Consider the following 24605-nt stretch of genomic DNA (forward strand, 5'->3'; position numbering starts at 1 on the left):
TTTCCAGACCAGCTGATTAAGAGTCCTGCAGGCGGGAGGTGTCACTCCCGCCAGGTCTGACCTGGCGGGTTTAACACCACCCGCCTGCAGGCGGACATGGAAACACCGGCACCATTACAGCATGGTGCTGGTGTTTCAACTTCCCCATTCCCATGGAGTCCTATCGGACTCCATGGGAATGGGGATTAACAGAATTCCACCTCCGGAATTACCGGGTCACTGGGGTTGTAATGCCCCGTTGATTCCGGCAATCACGGAGGCGGAATGGTAATACGAGTCCGGCGGTAACCTGACAGAATTTTCGGCACGGTTACCGCGTCTCGACAGGGACGAGTATGAAATGATTCTCACTCTTTTCATATACTCATGATACTTGTGTATTGCTTTACTTCTCATGCTGGTTTTAGACTGTGCTGCTCCTTCTGGTAAGCGTCCTTGCACTGGTGGGTCATTCACCTTCTGTGCTGACTGCTGCCTTTGCCGCTTGTTTCCTGCTTGCTCTTCTACACTTCTCCAGTGACCCACCACCTCTGAACTATATCAAACATCATGTATTTGCACTGCTGTTTGTTCCATATGTTGTTACCTTACTACCAGAGTTGCTCAGATATACTGCATTTTCTTTGCTGTTTGCGTCATATGTTATCTTGCTACCAAAATTGTACATATATACTGTTAGTTACAGTTGATTTTCTACCCTGCCTGTATTGTTCTGAGTGTCGCAATTCTTCAGCTACTGCGCTGATGGGTTGAATTAACAAGGATTCTATTTAATCAACCGAAACAACCGACAAGCATTTCGACCTTCACGGTCTTCTTCCAAGCGTTATATTTTGTATGGCTGTATGAGTGCCAGCCTGCAGACTTCAATATTACTTCAAGGACTTTTATTTGTTAAGTAACGAGTTGGTACTTACCAATTGGTCAGGGTGGGCACCTGACTTGGGGTCTTGGCCACTTCCACAGAGTAAGATCTAGGCATAGAAGACCATCACTTCGTGAGATCTCCCTGCATTTTACCACTGGTAGGAATAAGAAAGAAACTTCTAAAATTGGCTAACACTGGTCATCTGGGCATATCTAAAACTAAAGGTAGGCTACAGTCGACTATTGGTGGCAAAGTCTAGATTCAGAAGTGGAAGAAATTATCAAGGAATGTGTGTTGTGTGCATCTTCTGATAATTTCCCAAATTTCCCTGGTAATATGTAGCTCTATATATATATATATTGGGGCCATTATTGTCAAAAAATAAAATGAGTATTAGTGGACTTGTATTCTATTCTGGGTGGAGGTGAAGTGTATTCTCGTGAAGCAGACTCCAGGGCTGTGGTGCATTTCATGAATAGTATCTTCCAGAGAGAAGGTATTCCATTAAAATTCTATCAGATAATGGGTCCAATTTACATCTAGAATAATGAAGAATGTTCTAAAGGGCGCTGGGAGTGAAATATCATAAAACAGTTCTGTTCCATCCATCCACAAATGGAATTGTGGAAAGATTCAACAGGACATGTCAATTAATTCTGGGCGGTGTTGGGAGGAAGACACTGAAAAACTGGTGTCCGCTTACATTTTGGCATCACATTCAACCACTGGCTCAATTCCGTCTAGAATTCTAAGGAGAAGGAAAGCTGCCACATCAGAGTGTCCCCCATGGTTGGGGAGGATGCACTTGAGGCAGCACTAAATGAAAGGATAAAGAAAAAAAATGAAGAAACAAAGAGAATATATGATAACAGGCACAATGCCAGACTCACTAGAGTAGAAACTGGCAATCAGGTTTGGGTACGCAGACTGAAACGTTCTCAAAGGTGAGAGCAAATATATGGGACCATTAAGAGTTGACAAAGCATTAGATGATGCAGTGATATTAGAAGATGGCTTCACATGGAATAAAGGCAGAATAGCCATAAGGCCTGTAGTAGTTAAGCAGTGAGCTGTGTTTCCACTAGGAATAGGGCGGGAGATGGGTTATATGGTTTAAGTTGCTTACTTGTAACTATTGTTCTCCAGCATGGATTCACATGCTCATGAATATTCCCTGTCGTCAGGCTGGGAATCCTCGGTAAAAAAAAAAACAGTTTTACTTTCACTTTAAAACTGTATTTTTCATCTAAACCAATCACTGTCCCCTGGGTCATACTGATCCCATCCAATGACAGGCCCTTCCATAAGCCCTGCCTCTGGCAGCCAACTTCAGATTTGGTAATAAACACGTAAAGTGGCAGTATAACCAAGAGGGTTCGCATGTGAATCTATGCCAGACCCATGCTGGAGAACAATAGTTACAGTTAGTGGGATAGTTCCCCATACCAATCATGAACTTTTCATGCCTATGCGGTTTGAAATTTCAATTTGTTATCATTGTGGAACATCACTTTTGGAACACATTTTGAAAGATCATACAATGGCAAATAATTTGGCGATAGCCAAGGACAAGAGAATTCAGAACCAAAACACCAGTAGCCACATTTAAGATATTATAGAACCTCTCCCTAGCCGACACTGGCATATTCCTGCAAACGACACGTTACTTTCTTACCTGGCAACGTTCTTTCGATGGGATGGTCCGATGACGTATTCCATATCTATGACAGGTAATCACCACAGCTGTGCTGCTTCGGAACATTTTCGGCGTCTGCGTCCTGGGTCGATGAAGTCGATACGCTGTCCTCAAGGGCCTCTGTCGAGCCGACGTCACCGGATGTTATAAGTAGGATGCACGACGCCCATAGCCTCAGTTGTAGTTTTTTCCTAGAACGTGTGGCACCAATCATCTGCCAGTATGACCACAGAAAGCCTTGCGGAAACATAAGCTGCAAACGCATAAGAAATTCTGTAGCGGGGCAGGTAGGGAGGGAGCGATATGGAATACGTCGTCGGACCATCCCATCGAAGGAACGTTAACAGGTAAGAAAGTAACTTGTTCTTCGAGGGTATTGGGTCCTCCGACGTATTCCATATGTATGCCAGACTCCCAAAGCAGTAGCAACTTATGGAGGAGGGAAAATAATTTAGACTATAGAAATTTTGAATGCCCAATCAAATTGCAGAATAGAGGACTGCCTTGCCAAAGGCCAGATCCTGCAGATGGATAGAATCTAGGGAGTAGTGTCTTACAAAAGTATGGACCGAAGCCCATGTGGCTGCTTCACAGATGTTACGAATAGGAACACCCCTCTGCAGGGCAGTAGAGGCACCCATATCGCTAGTAGAATGGGCCTGTAAGCCTACCGGAGGGTCCTTACCCGCCAAGCGGTAACATTCAGAAATTGCCAAGATAATCCTTCTAGACAAAGTCTGCTTAGTAACAGCTTGTCCCAAACGCCTTCCAGCGTATCCAATAAAGAGCTGATCGTCCACTCTGATCTGGGACATGCGTGAAATGTAGAAACTTAAAGCTCTCCTAGGATCCAACCTATGGAGCATCTCCTCTTCCTTACCAGGATGTGGAGGAGGATAAAATGCCGGAAGAATGACCTTCTGGCTTAAATGAAATTCCGACACCACTTTCGGAAGAAAGGAAGGACGAACCCTAAGGACAATCCTGTCCTTATGCAACACCGTGAAGGGTGGCTTAACAGAAAGTGTCTGCAACTCACTCACTCTGCGAGCGGAAGTAACCACAACTAAAAATACAGTTTTCAGGGTTAAAAGTCTCAAAGGACAAGAATGTAAAGGCTCAAATGGAGCACCCATTAGGAATTTTGAAACAATGTTCAAATCCCAACCGGGCACCTGGAAAGGTGATGGTGGAAACACATTAGTGAGCCCTTTCAGGAACTGAGAAATTAAAGGAATTCTGAAATAAGAACACTCTTCAGACAAGCGCTTAAATATGGACAGTACCGCCAGGTAACCTTTAATGGTACCCACTTGCAGGCCCTTGTGGGCTAAAGAAAGCAAAAAAGACAGAACCACAGGAATGTCACATGAAAAAGGATCCACATTCTTAACCCTGCACCAGTCGCAGAACTTACTCCAACGGTAACGATACAGTGACTTTGTTGCAGGCCGTCTGGACGAAAGCAACACCTCCATCACGTCTTCAGGGAGGTCCCCATCCTTATACCTCAACCTTTCAGAAGCAAAGCGTGAAGGTTGAGGGATCTGACCTCTGGATGGAGAACCGGACCCCCCTCCCGTGAGAGCAGATTGTCTCGGTAGGGAAGATGGCGTGTAGGGCAGATGGACAAGTCGAGAAGGTCCGGGTACCACGTTCTCCAGGCCCCTGCCGGAGCAATGAGGATCATCCGGGAACCGAACCTCCGTAACCTCCGCAGCACTTGCGGGATGACGGGGACTGGAGGAAACGCGTACAGCAGTGGGAAGGACCACTCCTCCACGAACGCGTCCCCTAAGGTTCCTCTTGGAGTAAATTCCCGCAATCAGAACCTTTCGCACTTCCGGTTGACACTGGAGGCGAAGAGATACACTTGTGGGGTCCCCCAAAGGGCAAAGATCTCCAGGAGAATCTCCTGAGCCAGCTCCCACTGGTGAGAGCTCGTGCTCTGCCTACTCAGAGCATCCGCCGTCTCGTTTTCGACTACGGCTAGATGAACTGTCGAGATCGAAATTTCCTGCTGAATGGCCCAGAACCAGAGCTGCATCACCTCCCTGCACAGAGGTAGTGACCATGCCCCCCCTTTTGTTGAGGGAGTGCATGGCCACTGTGTTGTCCGTCAGAATCAGGACATTCTTCCCTCGCACAGACGGCAGAAAAGCCTTCAGGGCAAGCCTGACAGCCCTCAGGTCCAACAGATTGATATGGAGTCTGGACTCCGACGGAGATCAACGACCGCTGACTGTCAACTTGTTGGCATGAGCTCCCCATCCCGTGAGGGATGCATCCGTCAAGATCGTCACCTCCGGCCAGGGTAGCCAAAATGGAGCCCCCTTCATCAGATTGCCTTCGACGGCCCACCACAGAAGGTCATGGGCGACCGAGGGCGGCACCTGAACGGGGTCCGACATCCTGCTGGAGGACTGTGACCACTGCATCTTGAGAGCCCACTGCAGAGATCTCATCCGCAGTCGAGCCTCTGGCACCAGAAAATTGCAGGATGCTATGAGGCCGAGCAACCTCAAGAACTTGAACACTGGGAGACTCTGGGCATGTTGAAACCTGTGCACCATCTGCAGAATGTGATGAGCCCTCACTTGGGGAGGGAAACACTGCCCTAGGGATGTGTCGAGCACTGCTCCGATGTACTGGAGCCGCTGAGTTGGCGTCAAGTGGGACTTCTTTAAGTTGAGGGAGAAGCCCAGCCTGTGAAGGGAGTGGCAGGTGACTGACAGATGATCCAGGACTTGCTCGGGAGTGCGCGCCCTGATCAACCAATCGTCCAGGTAGGGGTAGACGTGAATCCCCCCTTTCCTGAGATACGCTGCCACCACCACCATGAGCTTGGTGAAAACCCTTAGGGCGAAGGTCAATCCGAATGGCAGGACTCGAAACTGAAAGTGCGAGTCGTGAACCCCGAACCTCAGGTACTTCTTGTGCTTGGGATGAATCGGCACATGAAAGTAAGCGTCCTGGAGGTAGAGAGACACCAACCAGTCCTGAAGTTGAAAGGCCTGGAGGACTTGAGAAAGAGTAACCATCTTAAACTTGTCCTTCCTGAGGAGCTTGTTCAAACCACGCAAGTCCATGATGGGTCTGCATCCCCCGTCTTTCTTTACAATCATAAAATAAGGGGAATACCATCCCTTGTTCCTCTCCCCTACAGGCACCAGTTCTATGGCGCCTTTCTCCAGCAGGGATTTGATTTCCTGCGCAAGTAGCGGATCCAGACCCTTCAGAGAGAGATTCCCTGGTGGAATGTCGTGAGGCCTCTGCCAGAAAGGAAGAGAGTAGCCGTGGGCTATGATCTCCAGAACCCACACATCTGAAGTAATGGCACGCCATTCTACAAGATGCTGCGCCAGCCTTCCCCCACCCAGCGAACCATGGGACATGGCCTCATGACTGAGCTGAAGCGGCTGCGGCAGTGCCTGAGGGCAAAGAGGCAACTGCCCGAGCGGCATTGGCACCTCAAGTACCTTGTTTTCCACCTCTGGTACTCCTACGTTGGCCTCTTTGACTTGCAGCCTCCCTCGATCTACCAAAGGTTGAGTAATATCGAAAGGAACCTCCCCTCCATTGCTGTCCCCTAGGACGAAAAGGCAGAGGTTGGCGAACTGCAGCGCTCAATGACTTTGCTGCAGCTTTGGGGGTCTGCAACCTCTCAAGGCTCTCGTCAGCCTTGCTGCCAAAAAGATGGTCACCATCAAAGGGCAAGTTGAGAAGCCGGGCCTGCACATCAGGAGCAAACCCTGACTTCTGCAACCTGTTAGACGCTCCTCTGCACACCAGAACACTGCTAACATCGCCACAACACCTTCTCCGGGTTCCCACACTACTCCCTCCAGGGTTCGAGACTCACGTGATGTGGTTACCCCAAAGGACCGAAAGCTCCGTACCAGGTACAATGTACGTGCCCGGTTGCAGCCCTTCCTGCATTGGCAGTTGCCATGGAGAACATACAGCAGAAGGGGCGGCGGAACACCTCCGCATCGATCATTCATTTGCTCACGTGATTCAGAGCGGCGTTTCCCACGTGACCATGGTGGACGTCACATGACTCAGAAGCGCACAGTATATAAAGCTTGATGCACGGAGCACTCACTGCTTCTAAGCTGTCTTTCGACTCTGTTTGGCGCTACGTTTTGATATACTCTGTTGGTTTACCTTGATCCTGGATCTCTCACCTGGACTGCCTCGGATTACCCTTTTGTACCTTTACTTGGAACGGTTTACCCATTGCTGAACCTCGACACGTCCTTTGCCTGTCTTCGGATCATCCCTTGGTACTCTGTTGGACTTCTACGCCATTGCCCTTTGGGAACTCAAGCTACGTCTTCAGCTCCACAGGTGGGCTATCCTGTGTCCACGCTTGACTCCGTTCCCTGTTGTTCTGGGAACCACCTCTCATCTGAGTCTCGAGCCTCCTTCACTAGGTTTCCCGGGTTTTCCAACCACCGGATAGGTAAGATTATTCAGATCCTCTGATTCTTGTGTTATATTGTACTTGCCTGGTACTTAACCTCGTTCTTTTTGCAGCAGCATCGGTGTTCCAGCGGTTCCGTGGATCCGGGAAGTAACATCTCCCACCTGTGGCTCCAAAGGTCGCATAGCGGGGTTCTTTTGGTTCCCCTGTGCGTCACTTGGGGACGGAGGTCTCAACGGTCTACACGACACTCAAGTCAGAACACAACCACGCAAATCTGCGCATCACGGTGCTCGCCGCCATGGACCGGCTGACACAGTCTGCCACGTCCAGACCCGACTGAATGGATTCACACATGGCATCCTTGCCATCCTGTACAAGGGCAAGAAAGCCATCCCGTTCCTCCCCTTCGGGAATACGTTCAGCCGCCAACTAAACAATTCCACAGAGTGTGAGTGAAACGTGCTAAGGCACACACGAGTTGGCTGCTTTCAAAGCCATACCCCCTGAAGAAAAGACTTTCTTCGACCAACCGTCAAAACGTTTGTCGTCCCTATCAGGAGGGATGGTAGGGTACAACGCCTGTTTTGCTGGGGCCGTAGCTGCCTGCACCACCAAACTCTCCGCAGTAGGGTGCATGGACAAGTAGCTGGGTCGCCACTGGCTGGGCGGTACTTTTTTGGCAACGACTTCCCCACTGCCGGGAGACTCTCCGGAGCAGTCCAAGCCGCCGCCAACCTTTGTGGCAAAGCCATATGGAATGGCAGTACTGGGTCAGTTGGTGGACCTTAGTCCAAGATATCTGTCAGGTCATCCTGCAGAAAATCTACTGGTGGCGCAGACCACCCAAGTACTCCGTCACCCTCGATATCAGCCGCCTGTACAAAGAGTCAGCATGCGTACCAAGCTCAGGCCTGCTAAACTCACCCTCCGGGGGGGTATCAAGACCACTGGCGTCGTGCAAAGACTGACGCAAGTCTTCAATCTGGCTATGACCAGACAAAATCTTGTCAGGGACCTCATCCGGAACCAAACCTTCCTCAGACCCTTCCTCCACCTCAGAAATATAATCCAGAGGCTAGAATAAATCCCTGGAGGAGGGCACAGAAAAAGGCTCAAAGAGAGGTCTCACTGACTTCTTGAGGGCCTTCCTCTGGGTTTCCACCGACACACGGGGTACCTCCGACAAAGCATCTTCGAAAGGAGTCGAGTGTGTTGACAGAATCGGCGTCGACGTCGAGCGTGGCGCCGATGGCTTCGACACAGGCCTCGAGGGCGGAGCCCCGAGCGTGTCTTACGACGGCCTCACCGCTGATGGCGTCGATGACTTCCTCGGAGGTGGAACCTCACAGGCTCCGATGGTCTCGAGGGCGTCGAGGACCGGGCCTGGAGAGGGCATGACTAGAGCGATCTACCTTGTCCGATTGGGACCTCGAAGGCGCCCGAAGATCGCGCCGACCACCCGAGCCCGAAGGCATGCGAGCGGTGGTCTTAGTACGTTCCCTGCCGGCTTCTTTCAAAGGCGCGGATGGAACGGAGCCCTGCGATTGAAAAATCGCCATAATCTCTGTGCGAAAGGCATCCCATTCCGCAGGAGTAGAGTGCTTGTTGGGACAAGCAACCCGCCGATGGGCGGAGTCCTCGGACGAGGACGGGGAAGGCGAACGGTGACGGCGCTTCGGCGAGTGCCTCGAAGAGGCAGAGTAATGGCGGGACCCACTCCGGGACCGAGACCCCCTAGACTTACGCCGACAATGCAGAGAGTCGCCCCTCGAATCATCAGTCGAAAGCCCAGTGGATTTCGACTTCCTGGGCTTGGACACCTTAACGACAGAAAGCTTCTTCTTACGCTCCCGCAAGGCCTTTGAAGTTAACGACTGGCAATCGTCACTATCGTCCGTGGCGTGGTCCTCACCGAGGCACCAGAGGCAGGCGTCGTGCGGGTCCGTCAGTGACATCTTGGAACCGCACACCCGACCCGACACTTCTTGAAACCCGGCTGCGGGGTAGAAGAAGACTAAGACATCATGGAAATCTTCACAAACAAACTGGTTTGATGAACCGATAGAACAACTCAGAAGAACCGAGGCGCGCCGAGATCTCCGAAGCAAACAAGTTTGCAGAAAAAACTGAACTGAGGCTACGGGCGTTGTGCGTCCTACTTATAACATCGGCTCGACGGAGGCCCTCGAGGACAGCGTATCAACGTCATTGACGCAGAAAATTTTCCAAAGCAGCACAGCTGTGGTGATTACCTGTCATAGATATGGAATACATCGGAGGACCCAATCCCCTCGAAATATGCATACGTCATCCAATTTTCAAAAGCATTAACAATAGCGTATACATGACAAGGCAAAAAGTAATAGAGAAACGTACCTGCTTTATACTTTCAGAAATAAGGCCACCATATGGTTTTTCTGTGATGTATTTTTGATAAGCTTCTAGAACCAGTAAGGCAACTTCCATATGTACACCTGAATCAAGATGAAGTGTCCCCTGGAAATGTGAAGGATAAGGTAAGGCCATCTGCTCTCCAAGGAAGAAGACCCCATACAGAAATATCCTCAGTTAATCTCTTTACCAGTTTTCATTGCTTTAAAACTGCTCACGATTGTGATCCACCTTTGCACACATTGGACCTTTGCACACATTGCACTCCAGGAGACTCCAAAAGGAGCATTCTATTAGTCGATACTGCACATACAGTACTACACTTTTTCTCTAGCAGGTTTTCTACATCTTTTGATCTTGTGCTTGGTTAATTTAAGCATCAAATTATTTGGAAAAGTCAGAACTGAGGACCAGGTTCAAGCACAATTGTAAATGCCTAACATCCAATAGTGAGGGACCATTTCTACCCAGAAAGGTGATCTGGAACCTTAGAAAGGAAACTAAATTAAGCTATCTGCTTCAGAATCACACATCAGACACATGTATATCATCATGCATTTTATTTATTTATATACAGGAAAGAACAATGCTCTTTTGATCAGAAAAGAACATACAATAGATAAGAAAACAGATAAAATGGGAAGCAGCAAGCTTCTTACAGTGGGAAGAGTTCTGAGTGTAATTTTGACCAGGTTGTGTAGGGTACTAAATGGAACAGTCACCGGGAACAATACATGGGTGGACTTCCATAGATTAACGAAAATCAACATTAGACATTTTTAAGTACAGGTAGGCCGTACGGCCAGCTGTGTTATGGAGGTGACCATGATGGATATGATATATGATATGGCATTTGTAACGCGCCTATACACAAGTGTTTCAAGGCGCGACGAGGCGGGGGGGGAACAAGGGGAAGACAGACAACGATCCTACTAGGCCAGGTATCATTCAGACCGCGCAAGTGCAGAGGTAGGGGAAGGGAAAAAGTGCAAGGGGACGGGGAGGGGGAAGTGCAGTACAAGTAAGTAGAATAAAAATAAATAGGGCCAGCTGGTGGCAAGTGCAAGGTAGGTGCAGGCAAGTGCTGGGAAGGGGGGGCTGTAGGGATACAGAGACAGTCCCGCAGTGCAGGGGATGCGATGCCAGGGAGGCAGTGCAAGTGGAGAGTGGCTGGGCCCAGGACTGAGGTCGGTGAGAGTGGCCCAGTTGCAGATTCAGGGCAATTTTAGTGTAGAATTTAGCAGGGGAGAGGGACAGAGAAGGCAGAGGCAAAGAGGAAGGTTTTGAGGTGCTTCTGGAACCGGAGATGGTTCTCCTCAAGTTTCAGGGAGGCAGGAAGGCTGTTCCAGAGGGAGGCCCCTGCCGCGGAGAGAGATCTACCCCCAGCTCGTTGCTTTGAGAAGCGGCTGACCCTGAGGGAGTTGGAGACGGATGAGCGAAGGGCTCGGGAAGGAAGATATTTAGGGAGAGAGAGTTGAAGGTATTTTGGCCCCAGGCCCCAGAAGGCCTTGTGTTTAATGCAGCGGGTTTTGAACTTAATCCTCGCAGCCACTGGGAGCCAGTGTAGAGATTTCAGTCCTGGAGAGATACGGTCCCTGGGCTTGAGGCCAAGGACAAGTCTCGCAGTTCTGTTCTGGATGAGTTGCAGAGGGCGGAGAGTGGAGGCAGGCAGATTAAGATAGAGGCTGTTACAGTAGTCCAGCTTCGAGAGAACCAGGGCTCGGGAGACAGTGAACTTCTGGGGGAAGGAGAGGAAGGGAAGAATACCTCTGAGGAGGTGCAGCTGGAAGTGTGATTTCTTAGAGACGTCAGATATGTGAGGAGAGAAGGAGAGTGTAGAGTCGAAGATGACCCCGAGCTTTTTAGCCTTGCAGGTAGGAGCAGGGAGAGGGCCAAGAGCGGCCGACCAGAGAGCTGCAGGGAAGGAGGGAGTGGGTGTGCCAATGAGTAGAATCTCAGTCTTACTGGTATTAAGGCAGAGGTCATTGGCGGCACACCATACCTGGATAGCAGACAGACAGTCAGAGATGAGGGAAGGAGAGGAGGAGGCCGAGGGTAGCCTGAAAATGAGCTGGGTATCGTCCGCATAGCACTGAAAGTTGGGGCAGAGGGCGGCGATGCAGTGGGCAAGGAGTGACAGGTACTGGTTGAAAAGCCAGGGAGAGAGATTAGATCCCTGGGGAACACTACAGGTGGAGAAGAAGACGTCAGAGAGGAAGGACCCAAGTTGGACCTGGGAGGGTCGATTGGAAAGGAAAGAAGTCAGCCACGCCAGAGCCTGCAATGGCGGCTCGCCTCAACCTCTGAAATATGGGGAAAATCAGACACCGGATTACTTTCATTACCGCCAAGCATCTCTTAACCACTCTTGTCTTCTCTAAACTGGACCTGGGTGTCAGCATCCTCTTTAGTCTTCTCAACTATGTTTTCTGTCCTTTCGACAAGATCATTAACTTCACTACTGGATGAAGTGCTAGAGTGAAGGCAGTGAAAGTGAAGGACAAAAGCAGGTTAGAGGCAAGGGAAAATGTTAGATGGCAGATGAGAGGTAGGTTAAGAGGTACCTAAGAGGAGAGGAGGTAGGATTTTAGTTTGGTTTTGAACAAATTGGTGTCGATTGTTTTTTTGGATGTCCAGGGGAAGAGAATTCCATGGAAATGAAGCAAGAAGAGAGAAACAGTGGAAGCCAGACGAAGCACAGGGAGGGTGAGGAGGCAGAGAGGAGATTATGAAAAGGCTTGTGGAGTTGGATAGAGGAGGATAGATACACTGGTGCCTTCCCACGGATACATTTGTAAACCAGAAGACGAAATTTAAATCTGGCCTTGTTTTGCAGCTTCAGTCATCTAAACTAGGGACGGTATGAGGAAGTAGGTGTGAAGTGAGGGAGTTCAGAGAGTCCTGGTAGTGAAGTTAATGATCTTGTCGAAAGGACAGAAAACATAGTTGAGAAGACTAAAGAGGATGCTGACACCCAAGTCCAGTTTAGAGAAGACAAGAGTGGTTAAGAGATGCTTGGCGGTAATGAAAGTAATCCAGTGTCTGATTTTCCCCATATTTCAGAGGTTGAGGCGAGCCGCCATTGCAGTTTTGGAGATGAAAGCAGAGACGGGTCATAGATGACGCTAAGGTTTCTAGCTGAAGAGTATGGGAGAGTGTCAAGTGGGAACTAGATATGCAGGGAAAGAGATGAGAATATTTGGCAAGGAAGAAGAGCACCTCTGTTTTAGTAGAGTTTAACATCAGAGAGTGCAAGGCCTTCCAGTAGTTAATGAAAGACAGACAGTTGGAAACTTTGATAGAGAGATGAGAGGAGAGTTCAGGAAAAGAAGATGATTTGGGTGTTGTCCGCAATGAATTGGTACAAATGAGGAGATTAGTGTCCCAAGTTTAGATATGTATACTGGAAAGAGGAGGGGACCCAAGACAGAGCCTTGTGGAACACCAAAAGTTAGAGGAGTTGAGAGGTGTAGTTGTTCCAGGAGACGGAGAATTGGCGAGGTGCCAGGTAGGATTAAACCCAGGCAAGGACTTGATCGCGAATCCCATGAAAAGAGAGAGATCAGAGTGATCGACAGTGTCTGAGGCAGTGGACAGGTCAAGGAGAATTAGGAAAGAGGATAGGTTGGAGTGCTTAGCAGAGGCAATGAAGTTGGAGACACTCATGAGAGAAGTTTCCGTGGAGTGATAGGAGCGGAAAGCTGCTTGTCCGGGGTCTCAAAGGTTGTGGATGGAACAAGTTACTTACCTGTAACTGTTGTTCTCCAGCATGGGTCTGGCATGGATTCACATGCTCATGAATATTCCCCGTCGTCAGGCTAGGAATCCTCGGTAAAGAAACAATCAGTATCAGTTTCGTTTTTGATCTGTCTTTCATAGTAGTAACCAATCACTGATCTCTGCGTCATACTGACCACAGCCAATGACTGCCCTCTACCTAAGCCCCGCCTCTGGCAGCCATCTTCAGATTTGGTAGAATGTGAAGTGGCAGTATGACCAAGTGAAGAGCCGCAGAGGGGTAGGCGGGAGGGTTCGCATGTGAATCCATGCCAGACCCATGCTGGAGAACAACAGTTACAGGTAAGTAACTTGTTCCTTCTCCAGCATGGGGTCTGGCATGGATTCACATGCTCATGAATAAAGAATACATAGCAGTACACACATGCACAACCACGGGAGGTGGCAAAGGCTCAACATTAAGCATTACATCAAACTCAACATTAAGCAATTCTTACCTCCTCATCAGGCTCACCTTAGGCGAACAGATTGCGCAGCACTGCTTGGCCGACCCTGGACTCCTCCCTGGAATCCCGATCGACGCAGTAGAATTTCGTGAAGGTGTGCGTCGACCTCCACGTAGCAGCCCTGCAGATGTCCAGCAAGGGCACACCAGATAGGAACGCCGTGGTAGCTGCGATCGCTCTGGTGGAATGGGCTCTCGGACGGCCAGGCAGCGGTCGGTTTGCCAACCGATGACAGTACATGATACAGCCGGGGAGCCATCTGGAAATGGAAGCCTTCGAGAGAGCCTTCCCGATTGACAGGTCCAAAGTTCACAAAGAGTTGTGACGTCTTCCGAAAACACTTCGTGCGGTCCACGTAGAACTTCAGCGCTCTAGCCAAATCCAGCGAGTGCAAAGTCCTTTCAGCCGGCGACGAAGGCGACGGGAAGAAAACAGGCAACACCAAGGGTTCGTTGAGGTGGAAGTCCGACGGCAACTTGGGCATGAAGGAGGGGTGCGTCCTGAGCACTACCCTCGTGTCGTGAAAAGTCAAGTACGGGGCCTTGCAGGAAAGGGCCTGGATCTCTCCCACCCGTCGTGCGGAGGTAATGGCCACAAGAAACGCCGTTTTCCACGACAAGAACTTCAACTGAGCCGAGTGCAGAGGCTCGAACGGAGGTCCCATGAGCTTGGTCAGCACCACGTTGAGCTCCCACGCCGGGGCCGGAGCCTTCACCGGCGGGAACGATCTGAACAGTCCCTTCATGAACTCTTTCACCAGACGATGAGACCACAAAGACGTCCGCCCCGTGGTTCTGGTGTATCGGGAGATCGCAGCAAGATGAATCTTGATGGACGCGTGCGCCAGTCCAGCTTTGGCCAGCGTCAGTAGGTACGGCAGTACTTGGGGAGCCGTAATCCGTAGAGGGTTAATCTTCTGTGCGTGGCACCAGACGGAGAACCTCTTCCATTTGTGTCCGTAGCATTTAAGAGTTAGACGCCCTGGCCTTTGCAAGAACCTATCTGCAGTCGGCCGGTATGTCGTATCCTCCAAACTCTAACGCTGCAGGAGCCAGGCCTGCAAGCTCAGCGACTTCGGGTCGTGATGGAGGATGGTGCCTCCTTCCCTGGAGAGAAGATCCGCGTCCACTGGCAGCTTGATTGACGGGGAGGCTGACAAGTCCAGAAGGTCCGGGAACCATATCTGCCTCGGCCACGCAGGTGCGACGAGGATCATCCTGCACCGGGACCTCTTGAGCTGGTTGATGAGCCGGATCAGCAATGGCAATGGAGGGAACGCGTATAGAAACAGGCCCTCCCAGGGGAACGAGAAAGCATCGCCCATGCTCCTCGGCTGGGGAAACCTGCTGGCGAACCTCCGGCACTTGGAGTTCGTCGCCGTCGCGAACAGATCGATCTGGGGTGTGCCCCACCGTCGGAAGAGGCGGTTCACTAGATCCTGTCGTAGTTCCCACTCGTGGCACGAGCGCAGCTCCCTGCTGAGTGAGTCGGCGATGGTGTTTTTTATCCCTGCCAGATGAAACGGCACCAGAAACATCCCTTGGCCGACGGCCCAATGCCACAGATCCTGCGCCTCCACGGACAGGGCTGGGGACCTGGTTCCGCCCTGTTTCCTGATGTAGAACATGGTGGTGGTGTTGTCGGTGAAGATCCTCACCACCTTGCCCTTGAGGGACGGAAGAAAGGACCTGAGGGCCCAAAACACTGCACGGAGCTCCAGGACGTTGATATGGAGGGACTTCTCCGTCGGGAGCCAAAGGCCTCTCGCGTGCAGATTTTCGGTGTGCGCTCCCCACCCTTCCAGGGAGGCATCCTTGGTCACTGTCTCCTGGTGTCTGGAAGTCCATGCCCGCCGTCAGATGCGCGCGGGTGCCCCACCACCGGATCGCTCGTCGGAAACTCGTCGAGTGTGATCCTCTCCTCGAAGCTGCCCGTCGTCTGGATCCAGCGCGCGTCCAGGAACTCCTGCAACGGGCGCATCCGGAGCCTGCACAGGCGGATGAGGTAAATGCAAGAAGACATCATTCCGAGGAGGGACTTGATGGACCTCACTCTGGCCGCGTCCACAACCAGCATCCGCTGCACCTTGCCCAAGATGGCCCTCGTCCTTTCCTCCGACGGAGAGGCCAGAAGCGACACTGTGTCGAGCTTCGCTCCCAGAAACAGTGCGTCTTGCGCGGGCACCAGGTGGGACTTGGCGTAGTTTATGGAAAATCCCAGGTCCGTGAGAAGTTGGACGGTCCTTGCCGTGTGTTCCACGGCGAGCTCCTTCGTCTTCGCTCGGATGAGCCAGTCGTCCAGGTAGGGGTAGACGTGGATCCCCTCTCGGCGCAGCTGCGCCGCCACCGGTGCGAGGCACTTGATGAACACCCTGGGTGCCGACCTCTGAACCTCTGAACTGGTAGCGACGCCCTTGGACCACGAACCTGAGAAACTTTCGGTGTCCCTTTAGGATGGGAATATGGAAGTAGGCATCCTCCAAATCCAACGACGACAGGAAATCGCCCTCCTCCAGCTGACCCAGGACGTGTTGGAGGATGACCATCCGGAATTTCTGTGCCTTGATGAATTTGTTCAGTCATCGTAGGTCCAAGATGGGATCCCATCCTCCCGTCTTCTTCACGAGGAAGTATCTTGAGTAAACTCCGGAGCCCCGAAGCCTCTTTGGGACGAGCTCAATGGCGCCCTTCTTGAGCATCGCCTTTACCTCCAAGAGAAGTTGAGGGACATGATGTTCTTTCCTGGCCACAGGGGGGACGCGCGGGCACCTCTTTAGAAACTCGAGCGCGTGACCCTGAGCTAGGGCGTCCAGCACCCAACGGTCGGTGGAGATGGACTCCCACACGCTGACGAAGCTCGCCAGCCGGCCTCCCACCGGGGTGCTTCGGTGGGGGCCCGACCATACGGCCGGTTCAGTCCTGCTTCGACGAGGCTTTGCCGCCTTGTCCTCCTTGGCGACGACGGCGGTGTCCGCCCGACTTGCCTCGTCCCCTGTAAGCTTCCTGCGACGACGAACGGGCCGCTTGACGGTAGGTGGAAAATTCGCCGCCGGAACCTTTGGAGGCACCCCGTTTGCCTCTGCCGCTCCGAAAGGGCGGCCGCCGTTGCTGGAGAACCCCAAGAGCCCAGGCCGTCTCCGTGTCTGCCTTGATGGCTTGAAGGGAATCGTCCACTGTTTTCCCAAACAGGTTGTTTCCGTCGAACGGCATGTCCAAGACTCTGGTCTGCACATCCTGACGGAAGTCAGTAGCCTTGAGCCATCCACGCCGCCTAAGGCACACGCCGTTGCCCAACTGGCGAAATCCAGTGTCAGCGATGTCCGTCGCAATCGTAATGGCGTGGTCCGACGCCACCTCTCCTTGCTGCAAGATCTCTAGGGCTTCCGCCCTCTTGTCGTCCGGTAGGAAGTCCAGCAGGGGGGCCAGTTTGTACCACAACTCCCTGTCGTAGCGGGCTACGATAGCCAAGGCGTTGGCCGCCTTAGTCGTCGTCGCTGCAGACGAGATATGACTGCGTCCCATCGTATCTAATTTCTTTCCCTCGCCATCCGGCGGGGAGGTCGACGTAGAGGCCGCGCCCCCCCCGCTTTCTTCCTGGCCGCAGCGGAGACAACCGAGTCCGGGGTCGGCTAGGCCAAAGGCACAAGGGGGCCACGTCCGGGATCCGGTACTTCTTCTCGTACCGATCCCTTCTAGCCGGCGTCGTGGATGGGTTCTTGAGGAGGGCGTGGCCCTCATCCCAAATATCGTCCAGTAGAGGTACAGAGAGGACCGTCTTCCTATTGGCCTCGCGCCGTTGATAAAGGAAACCTTCCTTCTTCTCTTCCGGGCAGAGCTGGAAAAGCTCGGATGCCCTGGCGATCATGGAGTGAAACGATCCAATCTCGTCGGGCGGGGAAGCCCGGGTGGGAGGTGACGACGGCAGATCCTCGTCGTAAACCTTGTCGTCCGTACCCGTCGCGGCCGTGTCAGTCCCCGTATCATCCCCACGAGTTGTGGACGGGGAGGAGGGCTGAACAGGGCGCGATGGCTGAAAAGGAGGTGGAGGATGAATCCTTCTTCTCTTAGGGGGAGGGCTCCCAGAAGGGCCTGGCTCCGGGTCCCCCGTCGGGAGCGGTTCCTCCGCTGGTGGTAACGGCAGTCTCGTCCTTATCTCCGAGCATAAGGACTGTATAGCCAACAAAATGGCCGCCGAGTTGTCTTGCGGCACTGGTTGAGGGGAGTCCGACGGGCGGTCAGGGGCCCCGTCGGCACCCTAGACGTTATCGTCATCTCCTACGTCGGGGTCCCTCCCGACGGGCTGGTCTTCTTCCACGCCCACGCCGTGGCTTAAGACTTTGTTCAGCTCTTCCTCAGAGATTGAGGCCGAATCCACGACGACCTCCTGCCCCCCCTTTTTCTTCTCCGTCGGAGGTTTTACGGGGGTCCTGTTGATGGGCATAAAAGAGGACTCCCTCCGCGGTGGCAGGGAGACTCTGAGCCCCGAGGTCGCCACCACTGGTGTAGCCTCCACAGGCTGAGCCAGGGCCGCTGCGACTGTCTCGATAGAGGCCTTGGCCGGATGGATTAAGGCTTTCACCACCTTAGGTGCGCTCACCGCCTTCTCCTTGGGGGGAGGGTCACTGCCTCGCTCCCCCTCCGATGGGGCCTTCGAGCTCGACCGGGGTCTCTCCAGGAGCTTCGCCGGGTGCTCGGCCTTCCTCTTACCCGAACCAGAGTGTTGGCTCGTGGTTGATGGCGCCAGGGAGGATGCGCCCTGCCTGGCGCCCGTAGAGCCCGACCGTTCGGCGCTCCCGGTGCCAGCGGACTCGCGGTGCTTGGCCTTGTGTTGGACCCCTGTCGCCGGGGCGTCCTCAAAGGTCTTAGAAGACCGCTCGGACTTCTTCTTCTTCTCGCCTGCGGGCTCTTCCCTTCCAGCCAGTTGGCGAGACGTTGATGGCGGTCCTTCATGGTCCGCTCCGACATATTGCCGCAAAACGCACAGTCCTTCTCCACGTGCGTCTTGTCCTCATGTAGGCAGTAAAGACAAAGGGAGTGTTTGTCCTCCTTAAAGACATTCTGAAGCTGGCATCCAGGGCAGACCCTGAACAGCTTTCCGGGCGTCGAGCTTCCCTTCTCCTGGGCCATGTCCGAGATGGGCCTGAGAAACTTCTGGAGTCCTCCAAAAGCGTGGCTCGACGAAATCTTCACCCCTGAGGGGCGTAGACGAATCCGACACGGGTCCCCGTTGATCGGATGAAGAAACGGTGGAGCTTGAGGCTCTTTTGACCGAAAAATAGAAGTTTTTTTGAGAAAAAAACATGAAAAAATAGCACTAACGCTCGAGAGCAATAGCACGAGGATCCCAACACTTGAACGTGCGGTAAAAATCTGAAGATGGCTGCCAGAGGCGGGGCTTAGGTAGAGGGCAGTCATTGGCTGTGGTCAGTATGACGCAGAGATCAGTGATTGGTTACTACTACGAAAGACAGATCAGAAACGAAACTGATACTGATTTTTTCTTTACCGAGGATTCCCAGCCTGACGACGGGGAATATTCATGAGCATGTGAATCCATGCCAGACCCCATGCTGGAGAAGTCTAAGAAATGTGTACGATGGTTGAATACAACCCTTCTGAGTACTTTAGAGTAGTGCTAAAGGAGAGACGAATGGCAACAGTTCATCGGTAGGTTTGGGTCTGCCCCTTGCTTTTTAGGAGATGGATGACCATGGCAGTTTTGAAACTAGAGGAAAAGCAAGCAACGTCGAAGGACAGGTTGAACAGTTCAGCGAGGAGAGAGGCCACTAAAGGGGCAATAGGCTCAACTAGCTGAGGAGCAAGAAGGGCAGATTGGGCAAAAGAGGTATTAAACTTCATCAGTAGGAATAGTACCCATTCAGTAATAGTGCGACTAAAGTGAGAGATAGAGGCAGAGGATGATGGTAAAGCAGGCAGAGTGTGGAATGTATGAGGAGGGAGTGTGAGGAAGGTAAGGAGAGAATCTCTCATTTTGGCAATTCTTTCAGCAAAGTATTCAGCTAGGCCATTAACAGTGGGAGTGGAGTTGATAGTCATAGGTTTAGGAGGAGTGAGTTTAAGATTGCCTGTAGCTGGCGAGGATGTTTGGAGTGAGTGTCATGGATGGTGACGTAGCATTGCATTTTTGCTCCATCAAGAGAGGACTTGAGAGTTCAGAGCAGAGAGGTAGAGCTGAAGGTCCTCATGCGATGGGTATGCCTCCATTTGCGTAGGAGCTGACACATCTCTATCCGGAGACAGTGTATGAACGGGGTATCCCATAGTTCAGGATGCTGAGACTTGGGGATGAAAGTTTGCAGTGTAAAGTGAGGGAAGAATACGTCTTAAGTAGGGATTGGAAGCCAGAGAAGGTAGTGTTCGTGAAAGGGGCATTAGATGTGAAAGAGGGGATGTGAAAGAGGAGAGTGAGAACTGTAGGTCAGACAGAAAGGGAGGATTGGCATATGGTTTACATTTCCTTTTAGTAATAGGTGAGGCAAGTGGTAAGGAGAGGTCAGCGGGTGGTAAGCTGATGGTGGTGGAAACAAAAGAATGATCAGACAGGGATGGTGTCACAATAATATTTAGTGGCCGAGAGAAATGTTGACATTAATAAAAGAGACCCAAATAGTTACCCCTGGTGTGGGTAGATAGATTATTGATAGTGCGAAGAGTTACTTTTTATTTATTTTCTTATTGTATTGTTTGAAGTGCAGACCTAGCTCGAGAGCCACGGAGCACTATACAGAGTGTGAGTAGCCTGCATTTGGGCTGGCATCTTTTAATAGTAGTGCAGTATTGTGAGCACTGTGCTTCGGTATGCATGTCCATTGGAATTAGTCCTTGGTCAGGTGTTGCTGAAAAAGCCATGTTTTGAGAGATTTAGGAAATTGGAGAATTGTGGGGGCATTCTGAACCAACACCAGGGTAGAGTTCTAGAGGGTGGTTGCATGACAATAGAAGGATTGTTTGCAGGCCCTCTCTTTGTAGACCAGTGGTGATTCAAGCCGGTTGGTCGATTTGCTGCACAAAGAGTGTGTGCCACCAACTATGTTGATCTTAGCTGGCAGGTAGGCTGGTGTGCTACTCGTGACTGCTTTGTAGATGATACATGCAATCTTGAACAGTATCCTGGCTCGGAGTGGAAGCCAAGGTAGTTTGCGTAGGCTGGGGATAATTTGGTCGAATTTCCTTGCTTCCTGAATAAGACGTGCTGCAGTGTGGTGGAGTGCTTTTAGAGGAGACAAGTAATCAGCTGAGAGCCCTGTCAGGACACATTTCCCCATCGATGTGCGAGACCACAAGGGCAAGCACTATGGTCCGGAACTCCTGCGGCAGGACGAAGCGTTTGATTTTTCAAAGTAAGGAAGGCATGGTATCAACAGTAAGACAGACACAAGTGACTACAGTTCAAGGGTGTTTATTGAATTTCAATTAGGTTTGATAAAGTGCTATCTAATCCTAAAACTAAAGATGGGAGCAAGCTACGACTATCAAATAATAATAACAATACAGTCCTAGTGGTGTCTTGTCAAAATTAAAGGGCCTATACTAATAAACCTATTGCCAATCCTTACCTCTAAATACAAATAGTGTGGGAAGCAATGTTATGTAAAAGAAAAGTGTTCAAGAAATGATATGTCAGGAAATGTAAGCCGTTGACGTCCCTTTCCCACGTTTTCAGCACGGGATAAGGTGGCACATTCGAGCTTAGCACAGACTCTGGCTTCTCTAGCACAAGGGTGCAGTTCAATACTCCATCAGGGCCTTCTTTGTCAAAGTGTCTTTGCCATTTAAAGTCTCTACTTTCAGAGGGCCTGATGCAACAAACAAAAAATAAAGTTCCTTTCCTTTTCATGAATCTCCTATGCACAACTTTCGTAGGTGATTTACTGTTCTTATCGGACCCCCCTCTGCCAGAATCAGATATAATTTAACACAAAGTTCGTATTTCACATATACACTATTTTCTTAGAATTTTAATATATCCAATTTCTCGGGTGATTCACAGTTCACCACGGGTCTGCCTCCGTCAGGCTCAGATCCGTTCTACACCAAATCTTCAATCAGTGTCCCTCTGCTGGGCTCGGACCAATTTATCTATTGTAACACAACTTGCTTTAACACAAAGCTTTCAATTGATCTACCTCTGCTGGGCTTGGACCAACTATATCTACTTTGCTATCAACTTCCTTTACTGTATCAACATCAAAGAATTTCGATTGTGCACAGGATTTTGCTTGACCCGTTGCAGGACCACTTCGATTCACAATCCTTTGCCACTTTTTCACTTTTGTCAACTCTCAGATGGACACCTTAAAGAGACCTTCGATTGAGCACGCACGTGGTGCCGGACCACTCTGTCAAAGGATTCATAGCTTGGGTTCAAAGTTCAAGCTCTCATCTGCAATTCAACTTTACTTGCCTTGGTTATCACACGCGTTTCATACCATGTTCGTTCGAGCGCCCGCCATCCAATGGTGCCGCCTGCAACCTTGGCTTCATCACAGACCGGTCTTTTATCAGTCTCCCCAATTTACCAGCTGTTTTGATTTCAATGACGCTGCTTTGCGATTCTCCTCGCCTTGATTATCGACGCGAGGGCCTTGGGTACCTCTGACACACAATATAGGATTCCTCAGCCTGGATTCCTGGTTTTACGCTTTCCATGCTTGAGATTTTGTGAAAGTAACAGTTCCTTGTCAAAAAGGTCAAGGGAACTTCCTTCCTTGTGATCCCCTTCGGTTTCGCCATCTTGCTCCTTGTCTTAAACTGCCATCTTAGAACTGCTATTTCCTTGTGTGCTTTGCCTCGCTCGGTGTGCTCCTGTGCTCCGCCTTTTATCTGTGTGGAGAAGTATAATGGAAGTCATGTGTGCGTGATGGTCAGTAATTGCCTGACCCTGACTGACCATTGCATTGGGACATGTCAGGTGTACGGCTCGGGTGTTAGTCTGGATTTCTCACATAGCGGGCTGTCCGCAAAAAAGTGTTCATGTTGTGAAAGGGGGGACAGGGTTGAGTACCTACTGGTAGGATGAGGTAAAGGTGTTACAGGTGTGAAATACCTGAGGGTATCTCACATAGCAAAGCTCGAGAAACCCTTATTTAGGTGGCCAACTAAGGGCTGATCCGCTCAGATCCCAACTCTAGGGGTAAAAGAGCCTAAAAGACTGACCGGGATGGGGAAGCCCGGGGTTGTACTCAAGGGAATAACCCAAGGGAGACGCGGTATTGTACCGAAGAAGGAGAGGATGGCGAAATACGAGAAATTTTCGTAGACTGTATTACATCTGCCTCCCTTCCTCCCATTAGATGTCTCCTACCCAAACCCAATAACCCCTCTGTACAGATCCTATCCGCTAGGATCTCAAACTCAGTCACATTCCGAAACAGTTTCTCCCAAGACCCCTGTCATCCTGTTCCATATCTGAATACTCCCAATCATTCTTCTTCCCCCTGATCATTATTTCCTGCACTCCCAACCTGCTCAGGTAAAATACTACAGTTCCCACAATCCCCCTTGTTTATATCAAGATGCCAGATATTTGAATTTACCCCGCAAACCCTACCAATCCCGTCCTTCTGATTGTCACTTTCTGAAATCTCAGTGGAAAGTAACCAAAAATGATAGTTCCTACAAACCCTCCAAAACCCACCCTGCCAGAATCATCAGGATGAAAGCTAGAAGTCCATGTGACACTTTTTCCCCCATCCTACCCCGCAGAACACTTAGAAACTCTATCTCTCCCCTTTTCCGACACAAACACTTTCTCCCGATACAAAAGACAACAGACTTGTGATAAAACGGTTTAACTGATATGTCCCGACACAAGAGTCAGGCAAAATCATGCAATTGACTTAAATCACACACACCTGACGGCCCTTCCTTTTCCCCACCGGGATAAAAGGTGGAGCAAGAGAGCATAGTACGAGCAAGGCGAGCCAAGCAGACCGCATGACGAGACAGAGATCCAGGTCCGGCAGTTCAAGGGGAGAAGAGAGGTGGTGAATATCGAGAGACTGAGAAGGAGAGAAGCGACCTTGCCCTTTCCGACACAGACCCGTGAAAACTCTGCAGAGGGAATCCTAAAACCAAGGACAGTAGCCCAAATGTGCTGCAACTGATGTCAATGGTACACGGAGCGTGTCGACGCAGACAAGTGTGAGTGAGGGAAACTCTTGCTACCGTGGTACCGGCCTTGACTCCAGTTACAGAGAAAAGCAAGCGGTTCATCATAGTCAGTGAGTCGAGGGGAGAGCTGATAAGAACCAGGCTGTGTTGAATGAGAATTGCAAAGCGGCAAGTTTGAACCAAGTTCAATGAACTGTGAAAAGTGTTAAGGGGAGACCAGCTGCAGAACCGCCTCCAAGTCCATTAGGGTCAGTCGCTTCTCCAAGCAACAAGTTGGGGTAGATCTCTTTCTCCGGTTGGGGCCTCCCTCTGGAACAGCCTCCCTGAAACTTGAGAACCATCTCTGCTTCCGGAAGCACCTCAAAACCTTTCTCTTCGCTTCTGCCTTTTCTCCTCCTCTCCTCTGCTGACCTGTTGGCTGAAACTGAATCTGCACTGGTTACCTGGCCACCCTCTTCTCGGGCCCAGGTACCTCTCCCGCCAGTCACACACACCTGCACTGCCTGCCTGGCAACCGCCGCACTTGGGGACTGGTTCTGTGGCCCTACAGTCCCACTACCAGCATTTGACACCTAATGTCTGCACTTACCACGTCTCACCATAAGGTGATCCTTTCGCATGGGACCACCCCCAGGAACTGGATCCAAAAGCGATGGCCGTGTCCTGGTCACCTGGATGACAGATCCCCAGGGACTAGTGGGCGAGACACCTTCTGGTTTTTCACAGTAGATATTCCGAACCAGGCTATTTGGGCCTTCTTGGCTATGGGCCTCATTACGACCCAGGCGTTAAACCATGGCGCTATTAGCGCCATGGTTGACGGCGGATTCCGCCATGGTGAATG

General features: G+C 51.0%; 1 protein-coding gene across 1 annotated transcript in view; it reads right to left on the bottom strand.

The window, feature by feature from the left end:
• EPG5 (ectopic P-granules 5 autophagy tethering factor) overlaps nt 1-24605 on the bottom strand; it is a 2517217-nt gene that overhangs the window by 1603724 nt on the left and 888888 nt on the right. Inside the window, exon 15 of the mRNA XM_069626898.1 lies at nt 9370-9489. Within this exon, the coding sequence (XP_069482999.1) occupies nt 9370-9489 (120 nt within the window). The remainder of the gene's footprint in view (nt 1-9369; nt 9490-24605) is intronic.

The sequence above is a fragment of the Ambystoma mexicanum genome, chromosome 6p (assembly GCF_040938575.1).
Source record: "Ambystoma mexicanum isolate Mex_15411 chromosome 6p, UKY_AmexF1_1, whole genome shotgun sequence".
In the NCBI taxonomy this organism is placed as follows: domain Eukaryota; kingdom Metazoa; phylum Chordata; class Amphibia; order Caudata; family Ambystomatidae; genus Ambystoma; species Ambystoma mexicanum.